General features: G+C 45.0%; 2 protein-coding genes across 4 annotated transcripts in view; one reads left to right on the top strand and one right to left on the bottom strand.

Moving 5' to 3' along the window:
* Positions 1 to 17,496, bottom strand: part of LOC143845051 (uncharacterized) — a 391,664-nt gene extending 374,168 nt beyond the window's left edge. For both annotated transcript variants that reach the window (XR_013234267.1, XR_013234269.1), the window contains exon 1: positions 15,529 to 17,496. The gene's annotated coding sequence lies outside the window, so the exon portion shown is untranslated. The remainder of the gene's footprint in view (positions 1 to 15,528) is intronic.
* Positions 14,658 to 19,424, top strand: ID4 (inhibitor of DNA binding 4). Of its 2 annotated transcripts, none has more exons than XM_077353041.1 (3): positions 14,658 to 15,386; positions 16,873 to 16,931; positions 17,893 to 19,424. In XM_077353041.1, the coding sequence occupies exons 1-2, from the start codon at positions 14,961 to 14,963 to the stop codon at positions 16,915 to 16,917; spliced, it is 471 nt and encodes a 156-aa protein (XP_077209156.1). In that variant the 5' UTR covers positions 14,658 to 14,960; the 3' UTR covers positions 16,918 to 16,931; positions 17,893 to 19,424. The 2 variants fall into 2 exon arrangements, with proteins under 2 accessions (XP_077209156.1, XP_077209157.1); XM_077353042.1 differs by having other exon boundaries at positions 14,659 to 15,386; positions 18,132 to 19,424.
* The last annotated feature ends 2,371 nt before the right edge of the window (positions 19,425 to 21,795 follow it).

The following is a 21,795-nucleotide window of genomic DNA, read 5'->3' as shown; positions in this document are numbered from 1 at the left end:
TCAGTGATATGGACAAGTTGCTGTATATTGGATGGGCTTCCCTGCTGCTCATAGTAGTTCCTCCCACCCCACCCCCACCCCCACACACACACACTGGTTGCCAGGGGAGAGGCCTGGCAACCCAAAAGCACTTTGTGCTGCAACTGAAAGACATGTAGCCTGATGTACAACAGGAACAGCCAGGCCTACTAGACGGAGGCTGTTGGTGTGCTTCCAAGAGCCCTGATTCTACAAAGCTCTGCTGTGAAGCAGACCTCTTATTTTACATATATGAGGAAATCTTTCTCTTCCTTACACAATCCTTAGTCTTTGGTCAAGCAATGATAAATCTCTTGTCCAAGGATGGTCAGAAATGGAGCATTCTCCTAGAAAGCCAAGTGATTTCCATAGTACGGAAATCAGTTTTCCAGGAGAAGGTGGCTGCTTTGGAGGGGGGAAATCTATAGCACCCTGTCCCTGCTGAGATCCCTCCCCTCCAAAAACCCCACTTTCTCCAGGCTCCACCCCCAAATCTCCTGGCATTTCCTAAGAGTCGGCAACTTCAGAGGAAGCCATGTTTTCTCTGAATCCAGAATTAGAAAGTTCTGCTGTGATCTTTGGTAGGTGGTCTCTGGCATTATAGATGGGCAGTTCCCTCAGTGCTCCCCCCTACAGGGGAGGGGAGGCTTGCACTAAACATGTCTTTTCCAATCAGCAAGAAATTGATGCTGAATTAGTGGGGAAACAGTCACCGTGACAAACCGGATTTTTTATTATTAATCCATTAGAATTTTCAAGAAGTATTGAACAACGTCTCTCACAAAATGCACTCCAGGTTGCCTTAATAGTTATGACATTTAAATTTATGTCCTCTTATAAAGGGGGAACCATATAAACACTGGGGACAAAACACAAGAGCAAATTAATAATTTCACTGAAGAGAAATAAACAAGCAATATGGAGTGTATTAGAATAGATTCTTCAAAGGTGGCTGCCTAGACTTTCAAAAGAATAATGTGGTTCTTAAGAATATTACTTAAAATGCAGGAAGAAAAATTACACGAGTGAACATCAAGGCAGGCAGGCAGGCAGGCAGGCAGGCAGGCAGGCAGGCAGGCAGGCAAAGAAAGAAAGAAAGAAAGAAAGAAAGAAAGAAAGAAAGAAAGAAAGAAAGAAAGAAAGAAAGAAAGAAAGAAAGAAAGAAAGAAAGAAAGAAAGAAAGAAAGAAAGAAAGAAAGAATATATCCCAGGCTGTATCCAGGCAAATATCTGACAATTTAGTATTGACTGAGTAGTTATGTGAAAGATTATTCAAATGTGGTATATTATACCTCTTTTCTAAAATGTTTGCCTTTCCAGGAAGCTGTGTCATATGATTCTTCTAATATGTGTCTTGGCTCTTAATCCTATGAAACTGATGCCTAAAATGTTTTTTATTACACTTATATCCCAACTTTTCACCAAGTACAAACTACTAGTCCTAGCATTTATTGTTTTTTAAAGCTTCTTCCATTGCAGAGATATGCCTTTCTGCTTATATCTCTGCAAAAGAAGGGGCTAGAAGGTCTTTCTTTCTTTCTTTCTTTCTTTCTTTCTTTCTTTCTTTCTTTCTTTCTTTCTTTCTTTCTTTCTTTCTTTCTATTCCACCAATGATTCTCCCACATTATCAAACTAAAGATAGTCCATGTTCATCCTGTTCAGTTTATGACTGTGGGGATTTGAACTTGGATCTTTCTAATCCTATTCCAACATGAACGTCAAAGTTCCCAGTTTAGAGTCTGTGGCCACTGAAAATGGGGACCTGTTACCACCCCAAAATGGCTGCCATAGGGAAGGGGGAAATCACAAAATGGTTGCCGTTGAGGGTTGGGACTAATTATAACATCCAAGGAGGTTAGAAGCATCACCCTTCTGTGATGGAAGCAGCTCTTTCTGAATGGATATTCTTTACAGACCCAAAGATGTTGCCCTGGGTGCATTTCTGAAGCACCTTCTGCTCCGATAATATAGAAAGCCAGACTGGTTCTTTACTAAATAGTTAACTTTGCTAAGTTTCACATTACTACATTTCTACTACCCACATAGCAACACAATGAGTTCAACTAAACTGAGAGTATTTGTTTATTTAAACATTTTTGGGCCACTTTTCTTACTGAAGTAGGCTTATTATTCCTTTGGTCATAGCAAGAGATCCCCATCCTCAGCTCCTTCAGGATTTTAAAAACAATAACATTGGCATCCTCTGAGTCTTTACGTCACTTTCAGGAGGAAACACCGAAGTGACATGGGATAGCTCTAGGAATCACCAGAAACTCTATGGCAATTCCTAAAGTCACTTCATCACGAATTCCTAGAGCTACCCTATGCCACTTCTCAGTTTTCCCGGAAATGACATAGTGGTGCAGAGGAGATTGTGTCGTTCCCCCATTGGTTGCCAGGCCCTGCTGTCATCCGTACCCTGTATGGACCCCGAGCAAATTATTTTAAAAGTTCCAAATTACAAAAATATTTGAACAACAGACAAAGAAAACACAAACAGGGAAGGGACTTCACAACTGAATGAGGGTTTGAACTCAGGTCTTCTTGTTAGAAACCCAACATTCTGTCCATTTCACTATATCAGCTCTCCAAACACCTCAACATCTATTTCCATGGCACCCCTTGGAGAAGGTGCAGAATGAGACGAATCAAAAATGATCAGGGAGAGGAAAGGCATAAACTTTTAAAAGCTTAGAAAATAAATGGCTGACAACTGAGTTGTTCAAAAAATAATTACTCCTGGAGTAAATGAATAATAGCTATTGGACATTTGGTTAATATCACAGAGTTTGCCCAGTCATAGAGCATGAAACAGTCAATAGATCTCCCAAGAAGTATATTGCATTTATTCATTCAAGTAGATCCAGTTCACATTCAGGTTACAGTCAAACGGAGAGAGAGAAGCCTAATCTGAAGAGTCCTTTCCCTATCACAAGTGGCCAGCTTGTCTATAGGGTTACCAGCTCTGGGAAATACCTAGAGACTTTGGGCGTGGAGCCAGAATTTGGTGGGATTTCGAATGAGAGGGACCTCCATGGAGTATAATGCTATGGAATCCACCCATCAAAACACTCATCTCTGTTGCCTGAGTTGTAAAACCAGGGGATTCCCCAGATACCACCTAGGGACTGGCATCCCTAGTTATAGGGCATCATGTGTATGGGAATATGAGGACCTTGTATCTACAGGAGAGACCTGCAGACACATGTGTTTCCATGATGGGCCATGCGAAGCAAGAGAGGACAAAAGAGAGAAAGAGGAGGGGTCAGAGGGCAGCTCCCAGGTTATGACAAAGGGAAGCTTCCCATTCAAGGAGATAATGGCTATAAACACTGAGTGGCATGCCCCCCAACCCCCCCCCCACTGCCAATGTCCAGGCATGCTGAGTCCATCACTCTGACAAAAGACAACTTATTCACCCTCTCTTTCAAAATGCAGGAACTAGCGATGCTCATTCACTTCAAGTGACAGGCCGCAGGTTTTGTTTATACAAACCAAAGGAAAAACCTCCTTGCACATGTTGTGCCCATCATCAAGGACTAACAGTACCATCCTAAGAAGAGTTACCTTCTTATATTGAGAGTTCAAGTAGAATCATAGAATAATAGAGTTGGAAAGGACATCATGGGTTATCTAGTCCAACCCCCAAGCACTATGCAGGACACTCACATCCCAATCGCTCATCCACTGTAACCTGCCACCCCTTTGCCTTCACAGAATCAGCCTCTCCATCAGATGGCTATCTAGCCTCTGTTTAAAAGCTTCCAAAGATGGAGAACCCACCACCTCCCAAGGAAGCCTGTTCCACTGAGAAAGTAGGGTTGCCATCCACAAGGTAGCACCCATAGATCCCACCACTAGTAAAGTTGATCTCCAGATGACAAAGGACAGTTGCCCTGGCTGCTTATGAAGGGGGATGCTATGGCATGATACTCTGCTGAGGTCCTTTCAATGCTCCCCCCTACCTTCACAGGCCGGGGGGGGGGGATGAAAGGGAGACCAGGCAGCCTACAGCCCACTGTATCCTTTGTACAATGAGCTATAAAAAGGTAAAGGTATCCCCTGTGCAAGCACCGAGTCATGTCTGACCCTTGGGGTGACGCCCTCTAGCGTTTTCATAGCAGACTCAATACAGGGTGGTTTGCCAGTGCCTTCCCCAGTCATGACCGTTTACCCCCCAGCAAGCTGGGTACTCATTTTACCGACCTCGGAAGGATGGAAGGCTGAGTCAACCTTGAGCCGGCTGCTGGGATTGAACTCCTAGCCTCATGGGCAAAGCTTTCAGACAATGAGCTATACAGCTAGCCAGATATAACCTTGGTAGACCTGTGGTCTGATTCAATAAGAGGCAACTTTTCTGTATTCTCACCCTTCCAATCCCTTGACTTCAACAGAAGAGCGTTACTCTGTTTTGTGGCTTTTAAAAGACTCATATAGTATCGCTCATGCCGTAAGGTAGTAGAAAAGAGTAAAGTAGCACCTTAAAGACTAACCATTTTGTTTTTAGGGTGCGACTGGACTCTCACTTGTTTCTCCTGCTACAAACATGGCTATCCGTCCTGATCATGCAGTAGGGATTAGCCTCGAGAACTGCAGACATAACCACCCTGCCCAGTGCCACCACACTTCAGATGAAGCAAACTAACAGCAGGACTCACACCATGAAAATCCTGGTTGTGAAAATCACTGTCTTAATTAGCTGTCCATTGAGCTGGCAGGGGCTCATGGGAATTGTAGTCCATGGTCATCTTGAAGGCCGCAATTTGACTACCCCTGAGCTAAGTCAACCACAGTTGTTAAGTGTGGCATCCTCTAATCTGGAGAACCAGATATGATTCCACGCTCCTCCAAAACATGCTGCCTGCTGGGTGACCTTGGGCCAGTCACAGTTCCCAAGCTCTCTTAAGTCTCACCTACTTCACAGGGTGTCTGTTGTGGGAGTGGAAATGGAGGTGAATGTACGTCACTTTGAGACTCTGTTGGGTAGTAAAAAGGAGGGTACAAAAAAACAGCTCTTTTTCCTCTTCTAATAGTCCTAGGGTCATTCTGCACATGTAGGATAATGCATTTTCAGTGTGCTCTTGCAGCTGGATTTTCCTGTGCAGAACAGGAAAATCAACTTTGAAAGTGCATTGAAAGTGAATTAACCATTCTGTGCAGAATAGTCCCTAGACTGATACTGTTGGAATATGTAAGATCTGTGCATGGTTCAAAAGGAAATGAAGACTATCCTACAGGGAGCATTAGAGGACATGTATAATTAACATAGTTAGAATAGGAACTTCCTGGTATTTTTCAAATAACCTCCTCCAGCATCCTAACTGGTGCAATAGGAGATTTCCAATTTCTTCGAGCACACTTCCCCCTGCTTGTCTCCAGAACAGAGACCATTTCCGCAGTCACAAAAAAACTTAGAGGCAGCACTTATAAAGTTCCATAGAATTCCATTACTTTCACAAGAAAATCTCACGATTCAGGTGCAATGCTGAATGCATTCCCTGTTTCTTGTGTGTTTTGGGAATGCTGCTAAAACCAGTTTTTCCCCCATCCCGTGGGAACAAATTCATCGTTACCTAAAGTGGAAGCTCAAAACTCACATTGGCTTCTGCCACTGTTTCCTGCCTCAAATGATAATATTTGAGATCCAACCAATGCTGTGTCTCTGCCCCCCCCCCATTGTATTTTTTTAAATTATTATCATGGTCGCAAAGTAGCACAAGCACAACAAACACAAGCCTCCCTGTCGCCCCTTCCAACAAGACTGAACATTCAACAGGACAGTTTTTTGTCAATTTTGTGCCTGGTCAATTTCATACAGGGAGACTGGGAATGTTGTCAATTTCATGTGCAGCCTCCCTCAGCCTTCTCCAAGTCAAAAAAATAAGCTTTTGTGTTACAGTGCAGGAGTATTCTAATGTAATAACTGAGGTTTTTTTTAAAAAAACATACACTATGTGGGGGGAGGGAAGGGGGGAGGCAATTCAGGGCACAGAATGCTTGATTGAAGGAGCACACTTAAAAGAAACAGGGACCATATATTTCCAAGCTGTCTGTTAAGTGCTACTGTTCCTGAGAAGCCACACAGTAGATGAAACTGGGAAGTGTTTGGGCACCTTTCCTATGGGAGGGAGGATTTTTTTTAAATGTCTGGTTGGGTTTTTGTGCCTGTTAATGCATCCTGCTCAATATGAGGGAAAGGGCATGTTCCTGTTTTTATCACGTTAGGATATGATTGTGTTACTGCACATGCTCAGCTTTAAAAAGATGGGTGGGAACACCTACTCTCCCGACAGAAGTGCAAAATGCAAGCCACAAATGGGCTCTTGGATGGCGCCAGGGAAAACCACAAATATAGACTGCCAGGTACAAATTCGGTATCCAGAAATCAATGTGGCAAGAACACGCCGGCAAATAACAACTGTGGAAACGTTCAGAATGAATGAGCACAATAGAACAATTAAACAGGACTCTCTCTCTCTCTCCTCTTTTTCTATATAAAGTTTTTTCTCTTCTAAATACAACTGTTTTGTCCTTTTAAGCAGCCCGGTGCTTCACCCCTCTCTCGGCATATTTAAACTTTGCCAACAAGCATTTAGAAGAATTTTCTTGACTGGCATCAGGGCCACGAAATTTACCGGTTACCCAAGACGATAATCAGCAATGTCATCCTGTGCGGAGTTACTCCCGTCTAAGCCCATTGTGTCAAGCGGTGTCATTCTGCCCACTCTGTTTGAAACAACGGTTCAGCATGCATTTGTTAGGCTGAAACTGGAATCCTCTCGATAATTCTAATTGGCTACAGTCACGTCGCTTTCTTCCCGTGTAGGGACGACATGGAGTCTATTCCTACATGTTCTTGGCTACTTAAAAATACAAATGGCTGGCATTGCTGGAGGGCATTTTGCACAGCGCCCGCAGAGACAGTGTGAATGACATCTGCTGGTCTCTGAACCAGGGCTCGGGGAAGCTGCGGGACTCAAGGATGTAGGCAGTAATGGATGTTTCTCAACACAGTTCTTGTGCGGCAACCCTTTCAACACAGGATGCCGTCAGACCTGCTGCAGCACTATGCGCAAAGCACCTGTGCAGCCAGCAGTGCTGTCGCTAGAAGCGTCTCCGGTCTTGTAAGGAACACTTAAAGGTTTCTTGACGCTATAAGAGTTCTCCAGGAGACATGACCTAATGCCAACGATAGAGTTCACCAGAGTGAATCATATATTGAGATTTGCAGATTCACAGCTGAATCCAGTTTGCCAAATGCCCCAGTGCCACCTTGTGAAGTGGAATATCCTAATTAGGAGATTATTATTTACCTTGGGTGGAATGATGTTTTAATTTTATTAGGCTGGTTTTCACTGTTCTCCGTAATTCTATCTTCCAAAGTTAACAGGTTCTGATTACACTCCTAGCAGAACCGTTGCCATAAATGTGTATGGAAAAGGAAGTTGTTGGCAGCCTGCACAGATCCTTTGACATGAATTGCTTTGCAAAAAGCAGAATGGGAATAAATTAGCTGCCTCTAGACCTAACCTTCCTATGAATCTGAAACAGCTTTTGGCCTTTCAAGACCCTTTCAGGAGCCCAAGAGGTCACATAGGGCTGAGTCAGTGACTTCACTTAGTCACTGCTTCATAAAGTCAATTGGACACCATGTTAACCAACACAGTGCACAATAACAGCTTGTTGTGGGGGTGATGCATGCTCCTTGAATGCCCTGCACCCCTCTCTTCTCACATGGAGCACCATACAGGAATCTTGGTTTCAAAAATCTCTAGCTGCTGGGGAATGTTACCCCAAGTCAGTACCCCCTGCTCAAGCCAGGATTCTCCTCATGAGAGAAATCATGAGTTAGAATCCTGGCCTGAAGGGGGAGGAGTTAATTCTGATGCCTACATTCATACAGCATCTTCTTCTTTGAAATTAGGTGAATGGCTGTGTAGAATCATCTCTTATGTCCCCAGACCAGAGAAACACATACCAACCTACCATTCGAAATTACATTCTACTATTCATTATGTTACATTACAATCTACTATTCCAAGTAAGAAATAAAATAAAGAGGACACATGGCCCTTTTGGAAGATTGTTAAGAATGTAGAGATAAGTCCTGGATGAGTTTACCATATATAGTGTGATAAGAAACCCATATCCCTGTTAAGTCCCTGTTAAATCCTGGGGATTCCGTTGTTTTGAGTGTTGTAATAACTTGCAACTCAGCAACTTCCCTTTCCAGTCTGTTTTTGAAGTTCCTGTGTAATAAAACAGTTCCTTAGAGTTCACTTATTGAATGTCCTGGAACACTGAAGTGTTCTCCTACAAGTTTCTCAGTTTGATGGTTCTTGATATCAGATTTGTGTCCATCAGGATGATGAAGTCCCAACTGATTCCAGTTCTCTTATTTTCTACTCTCCATATTCCCCACGCTTACATCTTTATATTAAGAAAAACTCCTGCTACAAATTGTAGTGGTTCTCTTCCGTTTTTGGTTGCTGTTGTTACAATGTTAGTACGGATAAGGAATGTGCTCTTTGTTGGTGCCTTGATTTAGTATTTGCTAGTATTTGCTTTAGATGACTCCATAGTTCCAGGCCCCTCAATAAATGCCACATTCCTTATTAAACCTTTAAACCAAGGCTGTCATCCTTTTTTGTCATCCTTTTTTTAACTACTCCTATCCACTCCTTGCACAAACATGCAAGTTAACACCCTATGTCAGATGGCTCATGCATTTGTGGGGTTGTGGTAACACATCCTGAAGCCATACTGATCACTAGAGTGACTGGCTCTTCCACTTCCTCCTGGAATATTTGCATACTTATTTGACGTGGCCACAAAACTTTTCCTAAAGGCCAAAACCAAGAAGAAAAATAGGTAGAGGAAGTTGCTGGTACTTCTGCACAGGTTATCTCCCCCATGTTCAATCTTTTTGGGAAGTGGCCCCTCCCTCCACAGTTCCCCACAGCATCGTATTTTGGAAAAATCACAATCAAGCCTAGATAGCTACCGGGTGGTTTAGAACTTTCTGATTTTTCCATCCTCATGACAGCCACTTCCTCTAACCCTGTCCCTACAATGGCCATTTCTTCCTCTTTCTTCCAGCAACAGACTCTAATCTGGAGAAGCGAATTTGATTCCCACTCCTCCATTTGCAGCCGGTTCTAGTCCCTTCTGTTGCAGAGATATAAGCAGAAAGAAATATCTCTGCAATGGAGGGTGCTCGATATACTGTTTTAAAACCAATGAATGCTAGGAATGCATGTCACATGTTTTTCATAATGATATATTGCTGTAATGATACTCAATTGATGATTATTTTTAAAGAACTGGAAAAATGCTAGTGGTCCAGGGGAGGGCACATGGCCATTGCTGGGCGTTGGGGCAGGGAAACCGGCCCTATAAAAGCCCTATTTCTGCTGCTGTAGCAGGAGCCACACCATCAATGGAAAACCACGCGAGCCCACCCCTGGGCGGAAAGCTCCAGAGAAGCAAAGATTGCCTTTGAAACAGAAGAATGAAATAGTGTTCTACCACATTTGAAAAAAATCAAGCATCAGATAAAAGCCTCAGAGAACAGGATAGAGTGATGTGAGCCACATAAATCAGGTATTCTGCTGTCAATGGACCATTGAATTCGGGGTGAAGAGTATTACGCACATCGAATACTGACACAAAATCTAAAAAACTGGCACAAACCCTGCCACCCTGAAACGCTCGTTTTCATTTCTAACATCTAATGAGCCTGTAAGCCATACAGGAAAGCTGTATCTTAGAAATAAAATGAATTGGGCAGATTACTAATGTATATTTGCTTAATTTGCCTAGACTTCTCTGAATGGAGAAAATTGGATATTCTGTGATGGAGCACTGGCCTGGCTATGGCGAGGGGGTGGATATATTAATTTTCTACAATACGACCTGAATTGTTGGCCTCGTGCAATGTACTTCGCTTAACAATCTGGGGACATGAAAGGAATTGGGGAGGGGGGATTTCTATATCCTAGCCCTCACTGCAATATCTTCCTTTCCAAAACCCTTTCACCCTTGTGTTCCCCCGCCCCCTTTAAAGTTTTTCCAACATTCCAATCTTCTGGAGCATAGTTTTCACCAACAATTTCATTAAATTTAAAAAGTCCTATTTTTAATGTATACTTGGGGAGTCCTCTTCATGTGTAAAGCCTCTCCCATGTTGTGGGTGGCCTGGCTTTGCTGTTTTTATCATCTGCAAATGTCCAGCAAGTTGACTATTAGATACAGTGTGAGAATGTTTCAAATACTTTCCTTCAATGCAGCTGGAAAAGATCAATTTTGAAGTTGTATTATGAAGAATAAACTGAGACAGGGACAGACTGGTGACTTCTCTTAAGCTACAAAAGTGAGAAGCAAAGAAAGCCAAGGTATAAGCAAAATCTCCTGCTGTCTCTCAAGTTGCCTGAAGTAAAGGAGGCAAAAACCATGAGGCACAGAAATTGACCTTCTCTACAGTGACTCCGCGGTTATGGAAGTTGCTTGTCACTATTGGAGTTCAAAATGTCCCCTTAACTAGTTTTTAAAGGGAAAAAAAACAGTAGGGCTGTTTTCTTCTGAACGTTTTTGGGGGTCAACTGAGGTTTGTTCTGTTGGTGCTGTTTAAAATATAATTGCATATGTTTGTTTGCTTGATATGGCATGCAGGGCATTTTTATTATTGCATGTTTTATTGACGCTGTAAACCACTTTGGAGTATGAATAAAGCAGGATATAAATCTTTAAAACAGTTCAACTCGATGCTGTCAGGAAGAAAACGACTTCTACAACTCCCTGAGTTTTCTAGGCACAGTTCTGAGTCCTCAGTTTTTTATGTGTCGCTTTTTTATGTGATCGTTGTAAATCCAGAAAACCGACGCACTCAAAATGAATCCTCCAGTTTAATTTTATTAGTATATCTAGCTTGTATTTTAATGCAGAATCTTGGTGCTTTTGTCTATGAGGGGAAACTATTTTCCCATCCTACCACCTTTGGAAGGCTCTGTCAGAATTCTCAAAAGTTCTTAGGTGTTTGACTCCTTAGTCCAGCAAGCTGGCCGACATAAGCTTCAAAAACAGTTCGGCATTGAGATTCCTCACAAATATATGCACATCTGCTCAGACCAAAATTGGCTCCAGGAGAACGGTTTGCGTATTGGGATTTCACACACGCTCACACACACACACAGAATTTCCTAAAGTGAAATCAGTTTCGCTACAAGAACAGATTCTATGCAATCAAAACAAATAGAGTAGCCTATCTGGTAGCAGACAGATTTTAATTAAGATGGGAACAGCAAGATTTTAGTTCACCTCGATCTGGAGATCATGGTTTTTTGTTTGGTTTTTTAAAATCCCGTCTTTACACCATCAGCAAAGTTATAACCACGAGGAAATTTATTAGAATTTTATCAAGATCCAACAGTAGGGAAAGCTCAGAAGCAACCGATGCTTCTAGGGAGAGGATCATTCACCGAAAACGAAAACAAATGACCACCTAATATAAAGGTCACTGCTGAAGCCCACGGACCTGTCAATTTTCATGCTATTTGCTTGATGTTCCTTACACAGGAGTCAGTCAGTTAGATCTTAATTACAGTCATAGACCAGCATAAGGAAATTCAACAGTCAATCAGTGGCAACAATTAGGGATCATACAGCAAGAAGCATCAAACAGCTACAAGCATAAATTTACTAAGAATAATATTATTTACTAAATGGAAAATAGATCATAAAACTGCTAAAAGCCTAGATTAGATTATTATACATATAAAAATTATTCTGATCACAGCTCTCTGAACCATGTTAGTCATCTTATCTGAATTTCCATGGCTGCAGCACCGAACCTGGCGGCACTATATATATGTTAAAATACAACTGAGCAGTAAGGAGGTATAAAATTGATCTGAATGCCCTGGGACTCTACTGACACAGAAGTCAATGAGACTTCCTCGCAAATACTATAGTCTGTCGGGAGGCGGCATGAATAATGACACCAGGCAGGAGTTTGGTAAAACAGTGGTCCCCAACCTGCGGGCCACGAAGGCCTTGGAGCCGGGCCGCGGCTCCTTCTTCCCTCCCCCCCTGAAGCGAGAAGCTTGCCAGGCCGAGAGCAAATCAGCCGCCAAAGCGGCTGATTAGCTCGCGGCCCGGCGAGCTTCTCGCTTCGGGAGGGGAGAGAAGAGAAGCTTGCCGAGGCTTTAGCGGCCGATTTGCTTGCGGCCCGGAGGGGCTGGGAGGGGAAGCCACGACCATCGGCATGGCGGCGGCAGCGCAAACGTGCCTGCACGGACTGCCGCAAACGCGCATGCACGGCAGTCCACGCACGCGCGTTTGTGCTGGGGCTGCCGTGCGTGCGCGGGCCCCTGGGCCGCCCTCTCCCACCACTTCGCCGCAGCGGTCCGCGGCAAGCAGAAGCTTGCGGACCACTGTGGTAAAAGAAGCCTCGAGATCAGAAGGCATTGCTTTATTTATAGCTCCATACAAGGAAGTTAGCAAACAAAAACCTTGCAACCTGATTGGTGCTAACCTTGCAAGCCCTTGTGTCCACACCTGATTGGCGCTGCTAGCTGCTATGCCATATATGGTGAATTTAGCAAAGCCGTGATGTGTACTGAGGAGGTTGGGTGCAGAGGTGCGGCTTATGGAGGTGTGGTTTGCCAGCGCTTACGTAGGCCGGATCTCTACAATAGTCAACCCTGGGAACCAAGTGCCTTTAGAACTGTGACACTGAGCTGACCACCGGGCCAGTCCTAAACCTGCCCACTTGGAAGATCAGCTGAGCTGGAATCCTATCCACAATTTTTCAGAAATCAGTTATTTAAATCAAGTTAGTTGATGCTTACGCTCCACAAATCACTCTGACTTGAAACACAGGAAATTTTGATTTTACGCGGACTTCTCCCTCAGTGTGAATAAAATACACCTGAAGGTGTATTAAACAAAGGAGGTTTTTAAGTGTGTGGGTGTTTTTAAGGCACACCAGGCAAGCAAAATAGTTTTTCTACAGTGTAATAAAACAAACAAAATGTTGAATACCCTCTCCCCTACCATGCCTGGTTGAGGAGCAGGTACCAAAAGTCTCCTCTTGGGTGTTCTCAAGGTGAAACAGAATTATCCAGTCTCCAATAAACAGGTCTAAGAAACAGGCCCCATCTTATCCAATAGGACAAACTCTCCGGAAAGTGTATTTAGGTTTGCAGCCTTAAGTTTTTGTTTTTTTATATTTTATTCATAATCTATTTACTACTACTACTACTACTACTACTACTACTACTACTACTACTACTACTACTACATTTGTAACATCATTTTATTCACAATCATCCAACAGTTGACTGTGTGGCCCATCTGAAATCTATGGGGTCACTTATATATACCCCCACTATTTTCTCCCCATGTCATCCACTAATCCTGTGGAACGTACATAATTTTGCAAAAACAAAAATACCACATGGCTAAGAAAATGCAAGGCGGTATTTTATTCCTCACCATGAATGTTTGGCTCATTCTGGGATGGTTTGGCTTTTTTTAAATTTGGCATCTTAACAAAGAGCTTCCAAGGAAGTTGAAATGAGGCACCTTATTCAATTCAAATGCTGCAGCGCATGACTAGAGGTTTGTGCATGTTAATTTTAATGCGCAGTCTCAAAGTACAGAAAACGGGGCATTTCCAGCATCATATTTAAAACATGGTAGATTGAACTAAGACGTGATCCGGGGCATTAATGAGGCAAATTAAGTTACAGGTATGAATTTTACATTAAATGGATTAATATTATATGGCATGGAGGAATTTTAAATACCCTATCGCCATGAATTTTTAATAGTTATGTGCTCTAATTTAATGTTGCAAGGCAACTGCTTTCCTTAAGAACTAGCTCTTCCCCCTCCTCCCCATCCTCCATCAACTTCTCCCGTTCAAATGTGCAGCTGGTTAGTGCCAGCTAAAATGCCCCGGGTGTCCAAAATAATAAGGCCAGGGGTGGTTGGGGGGAGATCCCGAAGGTATGAAAACGCATCAAGTATCTAGGAGACTGCATCTCCCACCATCGCTTCCGGTGACTTGCTGGTGAAGTGATCATTAAGAAGTAAAAATGTTGATTAAAATATAATAATAATAATAATAATAATAATAATAATAATAATAATAATAATAATAATAATAATAATAATAATAATGGCAATGCTAGCAAACAGCCAGAGCGAGCCCGGGAAGATCAGCGCCCGTGACTGCGCAGGGCTCCCACGGTTTATAACGAGACGCCGAGCGGGAGCGAATTCCATTCGCATTCCCGCAGTTCTTCATCAGGAACTTCTTTTTCCCCTCCTTCCCTCCCCGGCGCCTCGGATTCGACCGCTCGCCTTTCTTCCCAGACCCTACACGGCGCTTGACAGAATGGAAGCCGCTCGCGATTGGCTGGAGCGGCGTTCCAGGGAGGCGACCGCCTCTTGTGATTGGCTCAAGCGCGGCTCCCTTCGCTTTCTTTTTCTTTTTTTTTTAATGGCCAGCCTCCTCCCTTACTCTTGTGTCTCGTCCACCACCGCCCGATCGGGTGCTTTTCTCCCCCCCCCTTCCCCGGGCCCGGGCCGCGCGCGCCCCGCCCCGCCCGTCCCCCGCGCTCTATATATACCCGGGGCGGCGATGCAAACCGGGCTGAGCAAAGGCGCTGGGGTTGGGAGGCGGCGGTAGGAGAGGGAGTCGTAGCCTGTGTTGCCTGGTCCGGGATTCCTTTTTTCTCCCCGGGAGGGATCGCGTGCAATTTCTCTCCGCTCCTTCCTTTCCCCCCTCCCGCCCCCCGCCTTGCCACTTTTGCAAAGCCCGGAGGTCGCGTGTCCGCCGAGCTCGCGCGTCGGGGCTCCGAGCGCCTCTTGCACGGCGGGTGGGAGCCGCTAAGCTCCGGCGGGGCCCGCGGGCTGTCGCTGCCTGCCTTTGCGCCATGAAAGCGGTGAGTCCCGTCCGGCACCCGAGCAGGAAGGCTCTGTCTGGAGGCTGCTGTGGCGGCGGCGGCAGCGGGGGCGGCGAGCTGGCGCTGCGTTGCCTGGCCGAGCACGGCTGCTACAAGGGCAGCGACGAGCCGGTAGCGGCGGCGGCGGCTCTGTGCCTCCAGTGCGACATGAATGACTGCTACAGCCGCCTCAGGAAGCTGGTGCCCACCATCCCGCCCAACAAGCGGGTCAGCAAAGTGGAGATCCTGCAGCACGTCATCGACTACATCCTCGACCTGCAGCTCGCCCTCGAGACGCACCCGGCGCTGCTCCGGCAGCAGCAGCAGCAGCAGCAGCAACCGCCGCCCCCGCTGCACCCGGCCGGCTGCCCGGCGGGGCCTCCCCGGACCCCGCTCACGGCGCTCAACGCGGACCCGGTAAGGGGAGGGGAAGGCTGGGTGGGATCGCACCCTCCCCCCTGGCGGCGCCCGTGGCTGGAGAAGGGTGTCCCCCCCCCGACCGACGGGTATCGCGCCCTGTTCCTGCCCGTCGCCTTCCCCGCTCTTGCGATCCACCAACCTGTTAAGCCGAAGTGCGTCACAGAGAGGCGCTAGGCCCGCTTCTTTGAGGGACCGTGTTTGTCTTGGGAGGAAGATCAGGATCGTGCCCCTTGGCGTCGCGATCCTCAAGGCAGTTCAAGGCGGGACTCAAAGCCGTCCTTTCTTCCGTCCGCGGGGGGGCTGGCATCCGCGCCTGGGGTTCCCTCTGGTTCTTCTGGGACGGGGTTTCGGCCGCGGTCAGGGCACAGGGCGAGGAAGCTTAAAGGGGGTGCCCCGGGTGCCAGCGACTGCCCTCCAACCCAAGCCCTGTGGCTTGACTGGCTAGTGGATTGCAAGGCAGATGTTCCCATACAGGTATTAAGCAGCACATGGAACTAGGTTGCTGAGGTCTTGCATGTGGGCGTGCTATGGGGACATGCCTACGCAAACAGGACATGGACACACAGATACATGTGCAGTATGGTACGCAGGTACATCGACACAGACTGTACACTGCCTGGCATTGTCCTTTGGGAAGTGTTCGCACAGCATACGTATATGACATAGATGTACCATCAATGACAGGCGTACGAGGAATCGTCTGCTGCCTTGGCGTGTGCACAGTGCAGCGCGCTTGTTTGCCAGCCGTGCGTGGCCAACTACATTGTGCTGAAGTCGTTTCCACAAGGAGACGCACTGGCTTCAGTGCCAGCACAGCTCCAGACGGGCCTCTGGGGGGCACATCTGCACTGGCGTTACACCCCACACCCTACAGAACAGGCCAGATAAATCTGTCGGAGTGGCTGGAGAGAGAAGAGACGCCATTCGTTGTTACTGTGTGCCTAGAGCTGGATCGGTGCCGCTGTGTTTTAGGATGAGGCAGGGAGGATGCTTTGAACCCGCTAGATGGGGGTTATAAAATCAGCAACCTCTGGGCATGTGGGAATATCCTCGGTTTCTTTCTCCACCATCCACCACCCCACTATTAAAATTAGGGTTGTGCCAGTCTTTCAGCCAAGATGTGCAGACGGGATCTCTGAATTCCGACGTGAGTGGCTGGTGTGGCACCAGAAAGGACTGGCATTGTCAGATGTGTGTGTGTGGAGGGGGTGTCCCTGGGGGGCTATGGAGCGAGAGGCTGTCACGCTCGGCCGCTTGCAACTTGTCTCTGACTGCTCATCCCGGAGGAGATGCCTGGAGAGCGATGCTCTGGGGGACGGTGCCTCCTTGCTGCTCCCTTGGTCCCTGGGCGAGGTTGCCTTGGTTTTCTTCCATTCGGAGCTCTGGAGAAGCTGCAGCCGGCCAGGCAGGGAAGGTGGTTTATTACGGAGCTCTTTCTTTTCCCTAATAATGCTAATGTCACTCCTGTTCTGTTGTTGTGCAGGCTGCTGCCGTTAATAAGCAAGGGGACAGTATTCTGTGCCGCTGAACTGCACTTTCAAGGTGAGTATTGCTTTTGGCAGGGTTGGGAACTTGGTTGATTCTAGCCCGGAAGACACTCGCCTGGAAGTGAATCGCATCCAACACGGTGAGATTTACTTCAGAGTCAATGCAGTTAGGCTCAGGGGGCTGTCTTTCTGGCAAAACAGTTTGCTTTGGGTACCCCGGCCAGAAAATCTTGCAGACGCTTGAGGATTTGCTTGCGGGGAAAACATTTAGAATTAAGAAGCCATGACAGTTGAGTCCTCTTAAGTGTAATTTTGTGTGTGTGTGTGTGACTCAGGCTGGTATTAATCACATTTCCTGCATAATCTTCACCTTAACTTTCATAGGGCAAGGCAATGTATATCCGTTTATTTTGAGCGCATATGCAGAGGCCAGGATAAATGAAGCATGCCAGTATCTTCCAGTGGGTGTGCAAGAGATGCAACTGGACACCCATGCACAAAAAGAGCTATATATTCCAGCTTTGACTGGTTCACAGCTCCGTCTGGTTTCTTTGCATGTGCCTTAGGAATTCCTTCCCTTTCTACAAAAGCAATGAATGACACATTGTTATGGAAATACCGCTGGGGTGCCTTAAATGGATTCTTCTTTGGCTGTGTTTCTTGGACGTAAATCCCATTGAACTTGCTGGGATTTCCTTATGTGTAAACGTGCACCAGATTATTAGGGAGTTTAATTTTTAAGAAACACTTTTGGCCCTGTTGCCTGATGCACTGCAACAGAGGTGGACGCAAATGCTAGAAAAACACTTGAAAAAAATTCCACTCTCTGGAAAGCATTTGGCTTGGGACTCGCAGCTGTGTCTTCCTTTGCTTGGCCTAGCCTGAGAGCTGCGGTTGTTGTTTGACCTGGTTTGTTTTGGGTTGTTGATCAAGCATGTCTTCTGTTTTGTTGGTGGCGCCAGTCGGTCTGGAGCAGCATGGTTCACACCCCCCCTCTATTCATTCCTCTTCCACAGGTGTGCAGCAGGCAGATCCTGAGCCAGAGAAGCAGAAAGAAAGACACATTAGAAAAGGGGGAGGGGGGGAGAAAGAAATATCAGCCACTGGGCAAAAGGAGAAGAAAAAAAATCATTCAACTTCTCCAGACTTCTTTTAGTGAGCGAGAGAGGATTTTTTTCACGACTTTGCACATTCAAAACATTTTACACACGCATCTCTCTCTTTTTTGTTTGTTTGTTTGTTCGTTGGAAATCAGATGTGAACAGTATACTTGTCTTCAGCATGTGTGACTCTTCTGTTGGACGGAAGATCAAGAACAAATTGGGAGTTTTAGAAGTCTAATGGGATGAACAGCTGAAATCTGAAGCTTTACTAATCTACCAGAGGCATTGTAGATAACTTTTTTGCGGTTTTGACATCTATTGTTTAAAATAGATGGTTTTATTGTTTCCTTTGGGGACTTTCTGCTCCCTTCAGGAATGTTAAATATTGTATAGAATACAAAAAAAAGAGAAAGAAAAATGAGTGACGTTTCATACTATGTATATAGAGAGGTTCTATACATGTAAGTGAGAAAAGTATATGCTTTAATAGACTACTGTAATTATAAAATATTTTTAATTAAATATTTTTTTGTAAATATTATAAAGCTGTGTATGTTTTGTTTTGTTTTGTTTAAGTCTATGGGAATACTTCCATAGGAAAACTATTTCTGGCTTAAGTGCATAACTGCTGATACGAAAATACTCTGGATGTCAAGGGGTCCTCGATTCCCCCTTTCTGTCCTTCTTTTCCCCTTAGAGTTGGAAGCTACAGCTGTAGACAGGGTTGATCCTGCATGAATGCATGAAATGTCTTCTAACCACAAAATAAAACTTGTTCTGAGTCCATGCAGATGTGTTTTCTTTAATCGGAATTAAAAGATGTTTGTATCCTACCGTTTTGAGATGACCGTTTTTTGTCCATTAGGCACAAGGGGTTTCTACTACATTTATATGCAGAACTGCATTGAGATGTAAGAACTTTGGGGGTTTGTCGGCTCGTTTGTTTTTATCGGAAATTACTGCTTTTTTCAAAATGGGTATCGGTGCTGAGGTACAACAAGCATTTATACACTCTTGTTGCCGGAATAAAAACTATGAAGCTTGTTTTTTATAACACCCAAGGGTGATGCTAGTTCTGTGGCATATCACTCTAGGGGAGAAGGGTGTATTTGGGGGGGGGGGAATGTAAGAACCATTGTCTGCTTGTAACCAAAGGGCAAAACTATTAACAAATGTACAGTTGTTGTTTCTTTCATCCAAAGAATATTGATGCTGAAACTTGGAATAGGGTGGGGCAACAGGGGAAATTTCAGTCTAATTGCGGGTGTACATTTCAAAGAACCTAACATAGACCAAAAAAGTAAAAATCCGATAACTGTATCGAGATTATTTTTCTAATACACAGCAGCGTTCATTTCATTACAGCTTTGTTCCAGCTGAAAACCCTGTTCTAGTCTCTGTTGTGTGTAATTTCTACATGTAATCATTAAACTAGATTGACGTGCCTTTCTGCTGTGATTTGTTTCTTTCTTTCCTTCTCTGGTACTTATCAAACCCGTGTACATCTGCTTCCCCCTCGTTCTTTCCTGTGGCACTGAAGGGTTAATCTTACAGCAACAATTCATATAGTCATGCCTCTCCCCTCTTCCCCCCCCCCCTTTTTCCTTTTTTCTTTTTCACTTTCTGTCCCAGGCTCTGAGAAAGTTACACATTCGGTGTGATTATCAGTAGTCCACACACCAGCGAGATGGGATTTTCCGCAAAGAGGGCGAATTAAGTAGGATTTAATTGGGCTCTTTGTAAATAGTTAGCCGACTGTGTATGCGTCTAGCATGGCCTGCTTGATTGTGTGTGTGTGGGGGGGGGGGCTTGAAGGATTTGTTTCAGATTATAGAAAGCGGAAGAAAGTACTCTAGCCCAGAGGACCTTTTTATTAAGTTAAATATTTATGAGGAAATGAACTCACTAAAGTAATTTAGCTATTGAGTCGTGTGTTAAAATGTCAATAAGATGGCTGCTTCCCTCCATCAAAGGAATTAAGTATTGGGACTCTGTTAGCCAAAACATTATCTGACATGTATATATATATGGGGGGGGGGCTTTGTATACTTGAAATCTCCTCAATGACTGGCATTGAGGTTTGTAAAAGCCGAGGCACCTGAGCTGAAATATTTGTTACGGAAGCCTGATGCTGTTTGAATGGGTTTAAAGGACAAAACTGCTTCCCCCCACTCCAATCCGCTTGTATAAAACGGCAGATCCTGGGAATGAAGAAAATCAGAATGAAGATGGTTGAGTCAGGGAGAGGCATAAAGAGCTACTTAGAGAAATAGTCTTAATTCAATTTCTCCTGCTGCTGCCCTCAAAAGGAAAAAAAAGATTTCAAGCCAGCAGTTCCCCTTTTACTGCTGAAGCTTTTGCAGTATATGTCGGCTCGGGTTTGGTTAAGGTCAAAGGATAGGCATATGTTGGCATATGTTGGAATGAGTTGTGATTTGGCTGGAAAGGTCCTTTTTGCAGAAAAGTGATTTCCCGCCCACGTGACTTTCCCGCATCTTTAGACTCCCATTCCAAGGGCAAGAGGGACATGGTTGTCCTGCATTGTACAAGTGCAAATCTAGGATAACTTGGGTCTTGGTGCACATTTGGCAGGGTCTCTTCAATGTTTCCAGTACCCGCCTGCTCGGTGTGAGTTGAGTTTATTAATACAGTCAATGACCAGCCAACCCTGCTCTGTGTAGAAGACCTTGCGGGGTGTTTTCACCAGTGACACAACAAATGTTGCATGCAGGTGAAGGCAGTCTAGGGAGCTAAACAGGACTCCGCCATCCCCAGTGCTCCATTTACGTATCAAGGGAACAGTGCAAAAAGAGATCCAAGCAGCAAGTGACCTTGCTCTTTCTAACTCCAGAAATTCTTTCCCCATCTCGATCGCTTCCACTCAAAAGGCAGTGTCTGGAGCTATCTTAGTGCTGTCAAGTTCTGAAGGCCGCCTTCGGTGCCATCCAGCTTGAGAGTTATCGCTGCTTTGCCTAGTGACACTGAAAGTAGGAGCTCTTTAGCTGCGCTGCAAAAGCAACATGTGGTCAGCCAATGAAATCCCCTGGCTCCCAGGACATTGTCATCAGGCAGCAAATACCCCCACGGGAAAGGAAGGTCAGCAATTTGATTATTGGAATGTTTTTATTTCAGTTTCGTAGGAAGCACTTTGTAGATTGTTGTATTTTATCTGATGCACATTTTCCGTTTCTAAGAAAATAGTTGTTGCATAATGGCTTTATTTATTGGGGATGCCAAACTCTTAACTGACGTGCCTTTTAAGAGAGCCAGCTTGGTGCAGTGGTTAAGGACGGTGGTTTCTAATCTGGAAAACCAGGTTTGATTCCCCACGTCTCCACATGTAGCCAGCTGGGTGACTTTGGGGCAGTCACAGTTCTCTCAGAGTTCTCTCAGCCTCACCTACCTCACAGGGTCTCCATTGGGGAGAGGAAGGGAAAGGTGATTGTAAGCCGCTTTGAGACTCCTTCGGGTGGTAAAAAAGTGGGGTACCCAAAAAGAGCTCTTAATGTCTAAACGGTGTGATAACAGTTTACCAGGATGATAGTGCCCCGTTAAAGATGAAATATTTAGAACACTTGTATTAGTTACTCTCCTGAGTTTTCTTTCTGCTGGAATGCATTTGGTAAGGAAAGCGTCGGAATTTGCTTACTCGTAATAAGGAGGACTTAATTTCCAAAAGGGTTAACCAAAGCAGAGTTACCATCCTTCTAATCCCATTGCCTTCAGTAGACTTGGAAGGGGGTAACTCTGTTTAGGATTGCACTGTGATTCTATTTAATTCTATTGGGTTTTTAAAATAATTAAAGCGAGCCCCTT

Source organism: Paroedura picta, chromosome 9 (assembly GCF_049243985.1).
Source record: "Paroedura picta isolate Pp20150507F chromosome 9, Ppicta_v3.0, whole genome shotgun sequence".
Lineage (NCBI taxonomy): Eukaryota > Metazoa > Chordata > Lepidosauria > Squamata > Gekkonidae > Paroedura > Paroedura picta.
Note: the sequence above shows the minus strand (reverse complement) of the source record. Positions and strands in the feature narration are given on the sequence as shown.